The sequence below is a fragment of the Onthophagus taurus genome, unplaced genomic scaffold, assembly GCF_036711975.1.
Source record: "Onthophagus taurus isolate NC unplaced genomic scaffold, IU_Otau_3.0 ScKx7SY_14, whole genome shotgun sequence".
NCBI lineage: Eukaryota > Metazoa > Arthropoda > Insecta > Coleoptera > Scarabaeidae > Onthophagus > Onthophagus taurus.
The window spans coordinates 307,436-322,483 of record NW_027248939.1 but is presented as its reverse complement, the minus strand read 5'-3'; the positions used below and the strand labels follow the sequence as shown (position 1 = coordinate 322,483).

The following is a 15,048-nucleotide window of genomic DNA, read 5'->3' as shown; positions in this document are numbered from 1 at the left end:
TTCAACTTCCATTATGGTCATGGTTGCTTTTAATTAAATCGCTTTATAACACCGTTTAAATCAGTGTTGTAGTATAGTAGGGGATTTGTTATGATTTGAGGTTAGATATAAATGATATGCCATCTAGTAAAAAAGTGTCGAGCCTATTGACAGAAAAATTTTTATACCGAACCTCAAACCGGTAAACCAACAAGATAAACATGATGGTAAAACACGATTTTTGCGCTATTCGTTAGCTGAAGATATCAACCACTTTAATTAGAGATGGTAAAACTGGGTCTAAACTAACCTGATCCAGTTACATTGCTATTCTTTTCTCTACTTCTTTCTCGGCTATACGAACTCAAAAGACTTTTCATTTTAGCCTTTAATTCCTTCTTAGGAAGATTAAAATTTGTTGTTATTTTGTCCCATAGGTCTTCACGTTTAATTTTATTGTAATAATCTTTTTCTTGTAGATCCCACAACATCTTCAACGATCCATATACCTCAATTAAACGAATCTGTTTCGTTGTCCAATTTTTTGTATGCGGATCACCCACGAATGTTTGCAAATGCAAACTGCAAATCTGAACACACCTTTAAAAGCAAGTTATCAATTATTGGTGTGGTATACTTGATGGAGCAAGGGAACAATTCACTAAGACCACTATCAACTCTAAAACGTTTATTAACTACTAACTTATACAGGAACATATACAATACTTCTGTTACATACGACACATAGATTTAGACTAGCACGCGGTACCACAATGCTGGACTTGCGTCTGCCGTTGTTGTCCTTGTCGGTTACTCTGCTGCGTATAGGCAACACGATACACAACACTCCCTCATCCTTAGCTTAAACCAGTGTTAGCTTAAAAATTTAAACGAGATATTGGTTTCTTGATTCTATTTGAACGCCTTAATACTAATTCGGGAGTCGGACTAAGACTAGGTTTCGGACTAGGAGTAGGAGTGGATTCTGGTTGTGGATCTTCTTTCGTGGCAACAGTTGGTTCGTCACTTCTTCCATGTTCACTAAACGTTGGAATATACGGTAAGTGTTGTTTCATTTCCTGGTCGTCAATTAGCTCCTGCTTAGCTTCCTTCAGGTTATGCGCATGAACAAATCTCACCTTTCCTTCAACGTAAACAAGGTAAGTAACATTACTTAATACCTTTAAGATTTTTCGTGGTAACCATTTATTTTTCTCCGTTGTATTGATCCAAACACTTTCTCCTTCCGTGTAGTATCTCAGTACTCTCCTCCTCTTATCTTCATACTCTTTTATTCTAAGATATCTCTTCTTTTCTTCCTTCCCTTCTGTGAATCTTGGTTTTATCATATTTAGTTTATTCCTTGGAATTTGCTTAAACATCATTTCAGCCGGACTCATTCCATTTGTTGCTGTTGGTGTGTTTCTGTAATTGAATAAGAAATTATCCAACTTATGCTGTAGTTTTATCGTACTATTAATGTCGTTGATTAGTTGTTTCTTCAGTGCTTGCTAAATAGTTGAAACACATTTTTCAGCAATACCATTAAACGTGGGATGATATGGCGGTGAATGCATTAATTGTATACCGTTTGACATACAGAATCTTTGAAATTCGCTGCTGTTAAATCTAGGTCCGTTGTCTGTCACAATGACTTCTGGAATACCAAATACCGCAATTGAGTTCCTGACCCTTTCCACCGTCTTCTCAGCATTGGTTTCAGTGCTCATTTCATAGATATCCAACCATTTACTAGTAGAGTCAATAATCAACAGAAATGTATGATTCGCTAAGTGGAAAAAATCCATGTGGATTCTGCTCCAGTTTCTCTTGGTTTTATTCCTTTACTTCTCTTCCTTTTGGTGCAGAAGTTTGACAAATCTCACATTCATTCACCTTCTGTTCGATCTCTTCGCCTAAACCTGGCCACCAAATGTCGCTCCTGGCTCGTAATTTCATCCTCACTATACCTGGATGTTGGTCATGAAGGATTTCCATAACTCTATTTCCCCATGTTAAACAATGACCTTCAATGCTCAATTCATTCCTCCTTTTGAAATAGGGCTTCAAGTCTAGATCTTTCATATGATCTGGCCATCCATATTTTGTTAATTCCATTACCTTGCACAACACTCTATCCTTCCTGGTTTCACTTGCTATTTCGTCCGCTGATATCGGTAATTCGTTGGTTGATGTAAAGGACTTTATTTCTTCTGGTGTTTCTTCAGGTAAGGGCAATCTTGATAGACTATCTGCATGAGCTATTTCCGATCCCTTTCTGTATTTTAGGTCATATTCATATGCTGATAGAATGATAGCGTATCTTTGTAATCTATTGTGCACTTGTGTTGGCAACCCTACCTTTGATCCTAATATTGCCTTTAATGGCTGGTGATCAGTCTGTATTGTAAACCTTCGACCATATATATATTTGTGAAATTTCTTCACAGCGAAGATTAGTGGCTTCCTTTTGAATCTGAGCATAGCTTAACTCAGATTTTGATAATGTGCACGAAGCGAACATGATTGGTCTCTCTTCGTTATCTATTAAATGACTCATAACTGCGCCTATACCGTATTGTGATGAGTCAGCTGTAATGATAATAGGCTTTGCTGCATCGTAATAGGGTAGCGCTTGACTATTTATTAATAGAGTCTTACTTCTTTCAAATGCTTCTCGACATTCCTTAGACCAAACAAATGTTGAATTTTTCTTCAATAATTCATACAAGGGGTGAACCTCGTTTGATAGCATAGGTATGAAGTTGGAATAGAAATTTAGTAATCCTAAGTACGCTCTCAGTTCTGTTATGTTTTTGGGTGCTGGTGCATTCCTTATAGTCTACCTTTGATTTGAGGGGTGTTACTCCATTTCTATCCAATTCGTCACCCAGGAATTCAACCGATTCCTTAAAAAACTTACTTTTAGACTTATTGATTTTAATATTATGTTCACTCAGTTTTTCCAATACAGCTCTTACTGTTTTCAGACAATCATCATAATCTTTCCCACCTATGATAACGTCATCAATGTAGAACCTACATTTTTTATATTTCCCAAAATTTTCTCCATAATGCATTGAAAAATTGCTGGTGCACTAGACACTCCATAGGGTAATCTTGTAAAACTAAATAGACGCAAGTGGGTGTTTATTGTTAACAATTTTTGGAACTGTTCATCTACCTTCAACTGTAGATAAGCGTTGCTGAAGTCTAATATATTAAAGACCGTCATACCTGACACCGACTGGATTAGTTCTTGGACATCTGGCAATGTGTAGTGGATCCGTACGAAGAGCTGGATTAAGCGTTTTCTTAAAATCAGCACAAATCCGGATTCCACCATCTTTCTTCTTCACTGTTACTATAGGACTTGCCATTTCTGCCTGCCTTGTTGGTAGTAATATACCTTCTTTCACCATCCTTTTTAATTCTACTTCAACAGGTTCTTTCAGTACATATGCCATAGAATATGGTTTGTGGAACACCATCTTTGCATCTTCTTTGACTACTAGCTTGGCTGTATAACCCTTGATGGACCCGACTACGATCTTCTTCAAAGACATTTTTGAATTTTATCTTTAGTTCCTCCACCATCTTCCTTGTTTGCATCACAGTTTTGACATGTTGTGGTTCAGGAATTGGTTTAGGGATTGGTAGTAGGACCTTTCGCCAGTTAGGATACAGACTATCTAACAACGATCTACCTAACAGAGATTGATTATCAGTACCTCTCATGACATACAATTTTAACCTTTTGTTACTATTATTCATCTTAGCGTTAACATACAATTTACCTAGCACCGATAAGATTTCACCTGATACTGTTTTCACTTTATTTGTTGACTGCAACAACTTGAGATGACTAAACTTTTTATCATATACGTCCTTAGTGATTAACGTTATACTAGCACCTGTATCGACTTCCATTTTGTGACTGATGTCTTCGATCTTGACGTAGACAATCACTGGTAATGACCTGACTGACTGTACTGAATTTACAGTCAGTCAAGACTTCTTATACTGACAGATGTTTGTATTTTTGGACTTTTGACTATTCACCGGTTTGACCTTCTTGCATTCGCTATGTGGCTGCATATACTTTGCTTGTTGCTCGGTTAGCTCCATATTTAGTGCTACCTTGCAAGCTCTCTCGTAGGTTATCATCTTCTTCCGACAATAATTTGGCTTGAATTTTCTTAGACCTTAATCCGCATACAAATCTATCACGTAGAGATTGTGACAGAAATGCGCCAAACTCACAGGACTCGGACAGTTCTTTCAATTTAACCATAAACTCGGAAATTGACTCATTGTTTCCTTGTTCGTACTTGTTAAATTTGAATCGCTCGGAGATTATGCTTCGTTTTGGATTAAAGTGCGTCGTTAGCTTGACTTTCAGATCGGCATAAGGCAAGGAATGCGGTATCTGTACCGATGTCAAGTTCTTTAGCAGACTATAACACTCTGATCCTATTAAGGTTAAAAAGACCGGTACCTTTTTTGTTTCATCCACTTCGTTGCATATTAGTAGTTGGTCCATACGCTCTAGGTACGTCTCAATATTCGTGTTGAGCTTAAACGTTTCAAACGTTCCGATGAACGCCATCCTTTTAAAATCTTCTTTAATCCTCGTCGCCAATTATGTGGTATACTTGATGGAGCAAGGGAACAATTCACTAAGACCACTATCAACTCTAAAACGTTTATAAACTACTAACTTATACAGGAACATATACAATACTTCTGTTACATACGACACATAGACTTAGACTACAGAACAGATATATAGAAGAAGCGCCAACTACATGTTAAAATCAGAGCAACACATTTTACCCCCACTTTTGCATGGCACAACTAGGCGCGAAATTTGAACTGGTCAAATCTATTATTATTATTTTTTTTATTTAAAAAAATCAGAAATAAAACACAAATTTAAAAGTGAACTGCTTTTTTATTGATAGTAAGAGCAAATATAACAAAAATATACGTATTTTCAATAAAAATAATAATTTTAACAAGCTTTTAAAGTTGCATACAAACTATTTTTTAGATTCAAATTTGTTTTAAAGACAAAAATATTTGAAAATGATTAAAAAAAGTTTACAATAAACATATATTAATTTAAACATAAAAATTTACTCTTATACAGAAAACAATTTCATAATATAAATTTGCATTTAAAAATTTTTTTAAATTCAAACTGTTGCAAAGGAAAATGTGTCTATGAACAATTCAAAAAAGTTTACAGTAAAAATGATAAACTAATTGTAACATAGAAGTTTGTTCTTATACAAAAAACAATTTTAAGAAGGTAAATTTTGTTAACGATGCTTATAAAACAAAATGATCACATAACAAATGATTAACGTAGAAACTTACTTTTATAAAGCGAGAGAAATTTACTCTTATCATACGATTAATAGAAGTTTACAAACAAATAAATATGAAAAATTAATTTTTAACATAAAAATCTAATATAAATTGCATTCACTGCAATTGATTTGTGTAAATAAGTTAACATTAAAAATTCAGAACTTAATAAGTTGATATAAAAAATGCGAATGGTTTTCCACAAAGAATGAAATCATTCTCAAAATGAGAATGAAACCATTCTCAATCCACCCAATGGGTTCCATTCTAGGCTCGTTTCTCTTTTCTTCATTTGAAATGGTGAGATCGCCGACAAAATAGAATTTTGAGAGCCCTAATAACCATTGTATAAAACAAACTTAATAAACATCCAACAAATAAAATAAATATCAACATATGATAAAAATAAATAGTATAAGAAATAAATAAAATATCATTCTAACAACAAAATTAATATATTATTCTAAATAAAAAACTCCTCTTGAGTATATGGGACTTCCCCATGTTCAAACTTATTCCTTATTCCATGGTCCCAGGATCCATGGATCAGTTTCGATCCATGGGTAAATAATATGAAACAAAAACAATAAAAAATATCACTCTGGTTAAATAAAAACTATGTAAATTTTGATTTTTTATGTCTTCTATTGTTAGATTCCTTAGTATTTCTATCGCGTAAATATTTGTAAATATTTAATTACTTATTAACAATAGATAATTTAACATCATCGTGAACAGAACAAAAATAAAATGAATTAAGGAATTCAACATTAGAAGTTTTAAACATTTGTTCGATTGGATGCAAGTGACCATACTTATCTAGAAACTGATACAATCGTTCATGGATAGAATCTATCATCTTGATAAGCCGCTCACTTGCATATTGCAAGTGTGGATCATTCGTGTACTCCTTAAAAGAAGTAAACAAGTGATTTGGATTACTTTCCGAAGAAAATAGACTCTCTCGACAAGATTGACAGTCGTGAATGTCCACTTTCTTCAAAAAATAACCCGCCATGTGGATATATATGTGTCCACAATATAACAAGATAAATTAATATTTTAATAAATAATAATATGAACTACATTCTAAGGACTGATAGAATCGATTCATTATTTGAATGATAATAATTTTATATAGTAACGTTCTCTTGTTTTGTACATGTCGTGTGCACAGCATGCTACAGCCACTTCCCCTCCTATAAAGATTAATAAATAGAGGAATATGGTGGTTAAAGAAAAAAGAAATCATATTTAAAAATTGAAAGTAACTTTTTTTTGAATTTTTATATTATGAGAATTGATTGCCTCGCTGTGATGACATGTTGAATTTTCTTTTAAAAGAAATGCTGGTTTAAGGTTGTTGATGTTAACAGCTACTTCCTTATTATTTTTGAAAATTACAAAATATTTTGGAAATGTTTTTATCACTTTAAATGGGCCTTCATATCTTGGTGTTAAAGAGGGTTGAATCCCATTAATTTTGACAAAAACAAATTTTGAAATGAATAAATCTTTATGAATAAATGGTTTTTGGTTAGAATGAAAAACTGTGTTTACTGGTTTCAAACAAGAGAATGTTTCTCGTAAACTAGATAGCAATGGATCAGATTCCAAAGGGTGTTGAATATTAACAAAAAATTCTCCTGGAAGCCTAAGTGGTTGACCGTATACAAGTTCGGCAGATGAACAACCTAAGTCTTCCTTAAGAGATGATCTGAGGCCTAGGAGAACCAAGGGAAGATCATTGTTCCACCTTGTAGTGTTACCTCTGGCAGTTATGGCTGTTTTTAAAGAACGGTGAAACCTTTCTAAAATTCCGTTGCTTTGGGGATGGAAGGTGGATGTATGAATTTGACGTGTTCCTAGAAGGGTGTGAAATTTTGAAAAGAGTTTTGATTCGAATTGTCGTCCCTGATCATGGGTTATAGTGCTAGGAATGCCAAATCGGCTGAAATAATGCCGAAACAAAGTATCCGCAATAGAAGAAGAACCAATATCTTCGAGAGGAAAAGCTTCTGGCCAACGCGTGAAACGATCTATTACGGTGAGCACATATGTGCAGCCAAGGGACGGAGTGAGAGGACCGACCAAATCAATGTGGATATGATCGAATCTTAATTTTGGTATCGGAATTTTACTAATAGGTGATTTTGTGTACTTTTGAACTTTTGTTTGTTGACATCGCAAACAGGTTTTTGTCCATAACTGAATGTGTTTTGTCATATGAGGCCAAAAGAATCGTGTTTTGATGATATGTGTAGTAGCGCGAATACCAGGATGTGTTAAGTTGTGAAATTTGTTGAAAATTGTTTTACGAAATTTTTGTGGTATGTATGTTCGAGGATTGTTTGTTGAAATGTCGCACCAAAGCTTTACATCTGAATGTGATGTTGTTTGTTGCGATAGGTTATATTTAGTAGTTTGTGTCTTTGAGTATTGTTTGTTTAGTAAATGTGTTAATTCTGTATCGTTAAATTGCGCATTTTTTAAGGTTTGTGTGTCAGGGTACTGTGAATTTAGAGAATCAATATTTGTTCTGGACAACGTGTCCGCTACAATGTTTGATTCTCCTGTAATGTACCTGATATCTGATGTGAATTGTGTTATGTAAGTAAGATATCGTGTCTGACGTGGAGTTTTTTCTGTGTTAGAAAAAATTGTGTTGATTAGAGGTTTGTGGTCAGTGTAAACTACAAATTGATGTCCATGTAAAAAATGTTTAAAGAATTTGATACTAGTGTAAATTGCTAACAATTCTCTATCAAAAGTTGAATAATTTATTTGGCTTGAAGATAATTTTTGAGAAAAAAATGCTAAAGGTTGTGTTTTATTGTCTATAGTCTGTGATAAAACTGCTCCTATACCTTTATTTGAGGCGTCTGTCGTCAGTGAAAGAGTTGCTTGTGGTGATGGGTGTGCAAGAATGACGGATTTTGATAAAAGTTCTTTGGCTGTAGTGAAAGAAATGTCGTGATGGTGTGTCCAAGAAGTAATTGATTTAAGTTTTTGTGAATAAAGTGTTTTTGATAAATGATGTAAAGGAGCTAAAATGATTGAGATGTTTGGTAAAAATCTGTGATAAAAATTTATCATTCCTAAGAATCGCTGTAATTGTTTTAGTGTGGTTGGTTTTGGAAATTTAGTTATGGCATTAACCTTAGATTGCGAAGGGCGAACGCCAATATACCGATTGGTAACTTTAATTTTAGGAGATACACCCAACACGGACGTACGTATAAGTATACTTGTGTGCGTGCATATGCGCGCGGAGTATGTTTGTGGGAGGGGAATCGCAAGAGTAGTGGATCGGAGAGCAGTCAGTCGTTTGACATCGTTCAATGATAAGAAATATTATAAAAATAATAACTAATATAATAAATGAAATTCAAATAAGACAAAGCAAATTCTTAATTCTAAAAATAAAAACAATTCGTAAGTAACTGAAATAAACTTTGTAAAACAACAAATAAAACAAAAAACTATAAAAATAAAATATTTTTTATATTAGGTGTTCAAATAAACCACCATTTTGTGCTAAACAATAGACCCAACCTATCGTAACAAGTTCGCCTTACATTCGCTAGTATATCGGGACTAATATCCTGTATACAATTGCGAATTTTTGTTTGTAAGTCATCCAGATTGGTTGTCCTTTCTTCATCAAAACCATAAATTTTCGATTTTAAATATCCCCATAGAAAAAAATCATTGGGGGCTAAATCTGGTGATCTAGGCGGCCAAGTTAACGTTCCGCAAATAGATATTACACGATTTGGAAATTGTGCGTTAAGATACTCTTTAACTTGCCGGCTGTTGTGAGCCGGGCAACCATCTTGTTGGAACCGGATACTTCCAAATTGAACATTGTCTAATTGTTGAAGCGATGGGATTACGTCATTTTGCAAAATGTTTAAATACTTATGACCATTTAAATTTCCTTCTATGAAAAAAGGACCGATAATATGGTCACCTACTAAGCCAGCCCAAACATTTAATTTTTGGGGATATTGTGTACGAGCCGCATAAACTTTGTGTTCATTGTCACGACTCCAATATCGAGCAACGCTGGGATTATGCCGACCATGCAAAGGAAATGTAGATTCATCGGTAAATAAAATGTTTTTTATAAAATCAACATTTCCGTTGGCCATTTCCATCATAGTAAAGCAAAATTCCGCCCTTGTAATATTATCGTTCTCGCAGAGTTCCTGACTTTTTTGTACCTTGTACGACCAGTTCCCGACTAGGAATTGATCTGTTTTCATAGGCCACAGGAAACAAATTAATTATTTGGGCTACAGAATTGCCACCATAAAACCATTTTATAATCTGTACCTTTTCCGCTACAGTAAACAACATCTTAGTTTTTTTTTGCTAGGGTTAACTGCAAAGCGATGCGACCAACTTCGCCTCTCAACAATCTATGAACGATTCAATTTGTGCATTACCCCTACGCTTGTTTATCCCCCACTTAACGACACCGAATATACACACACACGTATACTTATACGTACGTCCGTGTTGGGTGTATCTCCTAAAATTAAAGTTACCAATCGGTATATGTGTCCACAATATAACAAGATAAATTAATATTTTAATAAATAATAATATGAACTACATTCTAAGGACTGATAGAATCGATTCATTATTTGAATGATAATAATTTTATATAGTAACGTTCTTTTGTTTTGTACATGTCGTGTGCACAGCATGCTACACGCCACATAAGCTGTTGCTTGATTATTTTGTACAAGGACGGAGTCGTACTCGATATCCAAATGAAAATCAGTTATGCGATCATCAGATGCAGAACCCTCTGGAGAATATAACAAAAAATCACGAAGGCTTCCTAAAGATTCACAGTAGTCATCTTCACAGTTTCTTCCCCTTGTTAAGGGTACTGAAAAGTTGTTGACTACGATCGTCTTTAGGGCAGCCACAAACTGGTGACACGTAGGATTTGTATTAAACCCACCATGCTGGCGTACTTGACAAAACAAGTTCTCCAGAGGATCCTGATTTAATGATCTCAATGAAAGAAATGAGACACCTTGACTAACTAAATTTTGCCAAAGGTAAATAATTGACCTGATGGTAACCTGCCACCCTTTGACAAATCGCACATAATTTGTGCAGTCCTTACCAATCTTATTGTCAATCATTTTCTATTGCTTAATTTCGGGTAAAATATCCGACCAAAATTTTAAATGAGGAGAGTCTTGGTCCAACGCCCTACGAAATTCTTTACTGTGTTTAGGATATCGAGACGACCCATTCAGTGAATCAAACAATTTATCTACGGTATCAACAAATTCCGCTGTGTCTAAAGCCTCAACAGGTAAGTCTCCAGTCACATGAAAAGTCTCGATAGACGCTGCAATTGTATACCTCAACTGAGCTGCAGCCACTTTCACCTTCATTTTTATGAAAGAATTATCAAAGTTAAAATATTCGGTTTTCAGTTTCGGGAACTGCTTGTTAGTTCTACGCTGCTGATCTAAATTAAATGCACCCCGAATATATTCAAATTTTGCGTACTTTTTACCCCTATACTCGATATTGTATCTCAAAAGTGCATTACGTGTGTTTTTGAGTAAATGGGGAACATCAAAGATCGTACATACTTTCTGATCATTTACATCAAATACGTGAACGTTTTCTCCGTAAAGTGAATTTAAAGCAGCTACATTAGAATATGGGAGAACACGCCTTTCAAAGTTCTTATTGAAGGTAACTCAAAATGAACTTAAAGGTAACGATACAACCGGGGGCTCCTTTTATAGATTGACAAAGCAAATACTTTATCATCCAAAGTCGATCGTTTACCTGAAGGTGTTCTACTTGAATTCCGTAACTGAGAATTAATAAATTCCTTCGTCACAGCATTCAAAGTACTTTCGATAGACTCAAATCGGCCCTCGTTATATAGTTTCCTTACACAGCTCAACTCAGCTTTTACATTTTTAAGCTGTCCTTTTAACTTAGACAATTTCGACATTGTATCGCGATGAACTCTATCATTTTTCCGTTGGGGTTCTAAACAATTATCATGCAACTTTGAAACTCTTGTTGCCTCCACATCCTCAAAAAGATAAGAAAAATCTAAGTTATTATGGCAAACCGCTCCAGATTCAACGCCAATATCAGGAACAGAAATGGTAGGTAAACTGGTTTGTACCACAGGTACTTCAGAGGTACTACAGGTATTCGAAACGGGATCTCTGGGAAAAGGTTTTGGGAGAGAATTATATTTTAAAGAGATTTTTTCGGGGTTGTTGTAATCCGAGTCGGAGAAATGGTCCTGACATACATAAAGGTTTAGGGATTTAACGGATTTATTTAAGGTACATAAAGATTTCCAGGATTCACACACTACAGGATCTCTAGGGAATCTATGAAATTTGGGGTTGTTTGGGTTATTAGTAAAATAGGCGTTTTGGCAGGAAGGGTATTTACAGGACCACTTCTTTCTAGATAAGGATGATGCGGCGAAATTAGACATGGCAATACAAGAAAATTACAATGCAACAATCGAAAAATTAATAAGAAATTAATTAAAAGAACTTGCCTCAAAATTAATATCACATAACCTCACACAACAACAGTTATTTCGCGGTTATTTCATCACGATTGTGTTAGGCCAGGCGCAAATAGAAACGCAGGTTGGCGAGGTGACGCAGGGTGACGCAGAGTGAGTTTTTGTGAAACATAGATGAATCGAGACGCGCAAATTAGGCGGCGAGGTGACGCGACGCAGATACGACTCACGGCGTCCTGCGCCAAGTAGTGATTGTGACGCAGATTTCCAACGTGACAAGACGTGAGGTTGAGCTGTGTTTTGGTTATCATGGAGGAAAAATTAATTGAAGCGGTTAGGAGGAGAACAATTTTATATGATACGAGCCATCGCGATTATATGAAGAGCAAGCTAAAAAGTGAACTATGGGAAGAAGTCACAAAGGAAGCAGATTTGAAGAGTGGTAAGTTTTCAAAAGTATCGTAGTATTGTAGATTTATGTATGTTTATTTTAATTTAAAAGTTACATCAAAAGTAATATAGTCTAAAGTTAATACTGTCCTCTTAAAATACAATCTCCTTGCCACGGGACCTTTCCTGTCGAATTAAAATAGTCCGTGAATTTTTGTCGAACTGCAAATGCTTCTCTTGCACTTCGGTTGTTGTTACGTGTCATTGGTCGCAGCTGATGTTGTGGCATACCTTGAATGACGTCTTCTGTATTTGGGAGAAGGGTAGGGAAGTTGGTTAAGTAGTTATGCAATACGCATGCTGCCTTCACAACATGTGCTACGCTATCCACATGAATTTCAAACAGTTTTTGAAACACGCTGAATCGCGAAGCAAGTATCCCAAATGAACATTCAACGGTTTGTCGTGCTCGAGATAACCGGTAATTAAACACTTTGTTTCCGTAATTGTCCATTACACTTCGTCTTGGAAATGGACGCATCACATTTTCATGTAATCGTCTGCGACAAAAACATAAGGCAGCGAGTCATCCGTAGGTGGGAAATAAGTTGGCTGTGGAAGGTTCAAAGTTTGTTTCGTAATTTTTCTCCCAAGTACACTGCTATTAAAGATATTTCCGTCACTGAATCTACCCATGGAGCCTACATCAATGGTGATGAATCTATATGCTGAATCAACCACCGCCATTAGCACAATTGAGAATGTATGTTTATAGTTAAAATATGAAGATCCAGATTTGACATGCGGTTGACATCCAGTGTTGCGCTGTGGGTTCGGGCATGTGTAAAGGCTGCAATACTTTCCATATAGCTTTCGATACTTGATTTACAATGCTAGAGACTGTTCGATCACCCATTCTATAGCTGTACCCAATACTTTTGTAGCTGTTTCCTGAGGCTAAATACCTGCAACAAAAACATTGTGTAGTTGTGCTCATCCTTCAAAATTTCATTCACGTTTTCCATTATAATTTAAATTATTTGTTATTAAATTGTTTTGTTACAGGGGCTGCTGCTAAATCGGTATGGGAGAAACTGAGACATTCTCTTAGAGATGCCTTACGAAGGCAAAAAAAAGTAAAGCGAAGTGGAGCGGCCGCTGAAGCCATAAAACTTTGGAAGTTCCAAAAAGAAATGGGCTTTCTTCAACCTTTTACGACCAACAGAATGCGAGATGGAATCTTGCAAGGCGACAGCGACTGTGATGACGCTCAGTCTCCCAACTTTCCTTCTGAGGACTATGATCCTAATAAGGAACGAGATACACAAAATGTTATGAGCGACAATGATAATGAGTATGAGGGTGGTACTCAATCCCCAAGTACTCCAGGCACAATTCTGAATACTATGGATGGTAACATCGCTAGCACCGCTGCACAGAGCTCACAAGCTACACCCATAACATCTTTCCCGAAAGAAAGAAAAAATGTCCACTCGACACAGTATACTAAAATGAAAAAGAATAATATTGCTGCTTTAATAAAAAACAACATGGAATTTCGTCAACAGATGTCAATAAGAAGATCGGAAGAAAGAAAACAACTCTTAAAAGAAATCAATACTCCCAGTGATCCCCTATATCATTTCTTTATTTCTATGTATGAGACTGTTAAAACAATGCCCCCGGCATCTCAGTTAACACTTCGGAATAAAATATATCAGGGAGTCTCAAACATGGAAGCAACATTATTGAACCTTCCTGGAACCACACACAGCAGTCAGCAGACATGTAACCCGTCTGTGAACGTTGCTGGATACTCATACAATGAAACGCATGGTAGCAGTCAGCAGACATGCTACCGGTCTTACGCCGGCACTCCGTCCCTTTGTTCTTCCTCAGATCATAACTCAACGATGGACACTATTGAGGACTACCCACACAATACTTTGGCAAACCTCATTACCACGTTTTTTCACAATACTAATTAAGCTATTTTTCGTATAAAGTTTTGTACTCCTCAGAATATTTTGTAATTACAACATCAAGAAATATACTACAGTGTTGTTTTATGATTTAAAACCCAATGAAATTAAAGAGATGTTATGAAATACCTAGATCCTATAAAAATAAGGGTTAAGGAGAGGTCCGGACTTTAGACGCGCACTGAATGTACATTAATGAAAAATGCTTACCTTAGGAAAACAGCAAGTTTTTCCTCTGTCCCAATGGATGCTGCGTTACTTCCTGATGTTTCAATTTCATTCTTTATTAATTCATGCACTTCACTGAACTGATCGCGATTCATACGAAAGTAGTTGGTAAATTTTAACTCATTAAATTCCTTTGTTAAGGCGAATTCTCCATGAGACAACCTTTTCTTTATATATTCGCTAGTCATTGACTTATCTTTTAATGAAGACAACAACAAAATGTTCGTATCATCGTCGTCATCACAATCACTTTCTGAACTCAGATCAATAAGCATCAGCACTTTTTCAGCCATTCTAGAATCCATTATTACACGATTTCCAGTGAACGACGTGTTTGACAACAGCTACGTGACTTGCGAAATTAGACTCACCCCTGAAAGAAAATGCGGATCTGCGTTTCAATTTGCGCTTGGAAACTGCGCGCAGTTTTCTCCTGCGGCGCGTCACCCTGTGTCACCTCGCCAATCTGCGTTTTTATTTGCGCCTGGCCTTACTGGCGCGTCTGTGTCACGTGTGGCGCGTTTGGGACAGACCATGCAGAAGTGGGGGTAACTT

At 35.9% G+C, this 15,048-nt stretch overlaps 2 protein-coding genes across 2 annotated transcripts; one reads left to right on the top strand and one right to left on the bottom strand.

Annotated features, from left to right (window-relative positions):
* Positions 1-857: 857 nt before the first annotated feature.
* LOC139432296 (uncharacterized) lies at positions 858-3,545 on the bottom strand. The gene is made up of 3 exons (XM_071200789.1): positions 3,217-3,545; positions 1,828-2,257; positions 858-1,490 (listed from the first exon to the last, which is right to left on the bottom strand). The coding sequence occupies exons 1-3, from the start codon at positions 3,543-3,545 to the stop codon at positions 858-860; spliced, it is 1,392 nt and encodes a 463-aa protein (XP_071056890.1).
* Positions 3,546-12,001: 8,456 nt separating this feature from the next.
* On the top strand, positions 12,002-14,508 carry LOC139432318 (uncharacterized). The gene is made up of 2 exons (XM_071200806.1): positions 12,002-12,335; positions 13,349-14,508. The coding sequence occupies exons 1-2, from the start codon at positions 12,203-12,205 to the stop codon at positions 14,269-14,271; spliced, it is 1,056 nt and encodes a 351-aa protein (XP_071056907.1). The 5' UTR covers positions 12,002-12,202; the 3' UTR covers positions 14,272-14,508.
* Positions 14,509-15,048: the final 540 nt, after the last annotated feature.

Excerpts from the sequence above, each read along its gene's own strand:
- LOC139432296 (XM_071200789.1), bottom strand. The coding sequence starts at position 3,545 with ATGTCTTTGAAGAAGATCGTAGTCGGGTCCATCAAGGGTTATACAGCC. Across the intron at positions 2,258-3,216 it reads ACTAATCCAGTCGGTGTCAG|AAAGGGATCGGAAATAGCTC; the intron begins GTATGACGGTCT and ends CCTAAAATACAG. Across the intron at positions 1,491-1,827 it reads CTGCACCAAAAGGAAGAGAA|CAAGCACTGAAGAAACAACT; the intron begins GTAAAGGAATAA and ends TCAACTATTTAG.
- LOC139432318 (XM_071200806.1), top strand. The coding sequence starts at position 12,203 with ATGGAGGAAAAATTAATTGAAGCGGTTAGGAGGAGAACAATTTTATAT. Across the intron at positions 12,336-13,348 it reads GGAAGCAGATTTGAAGAGTG|GGGCTGCTGCTAAATCGGTA; the intron begins GTAAGTTTTCAA and ends GTTTTGTTACAG.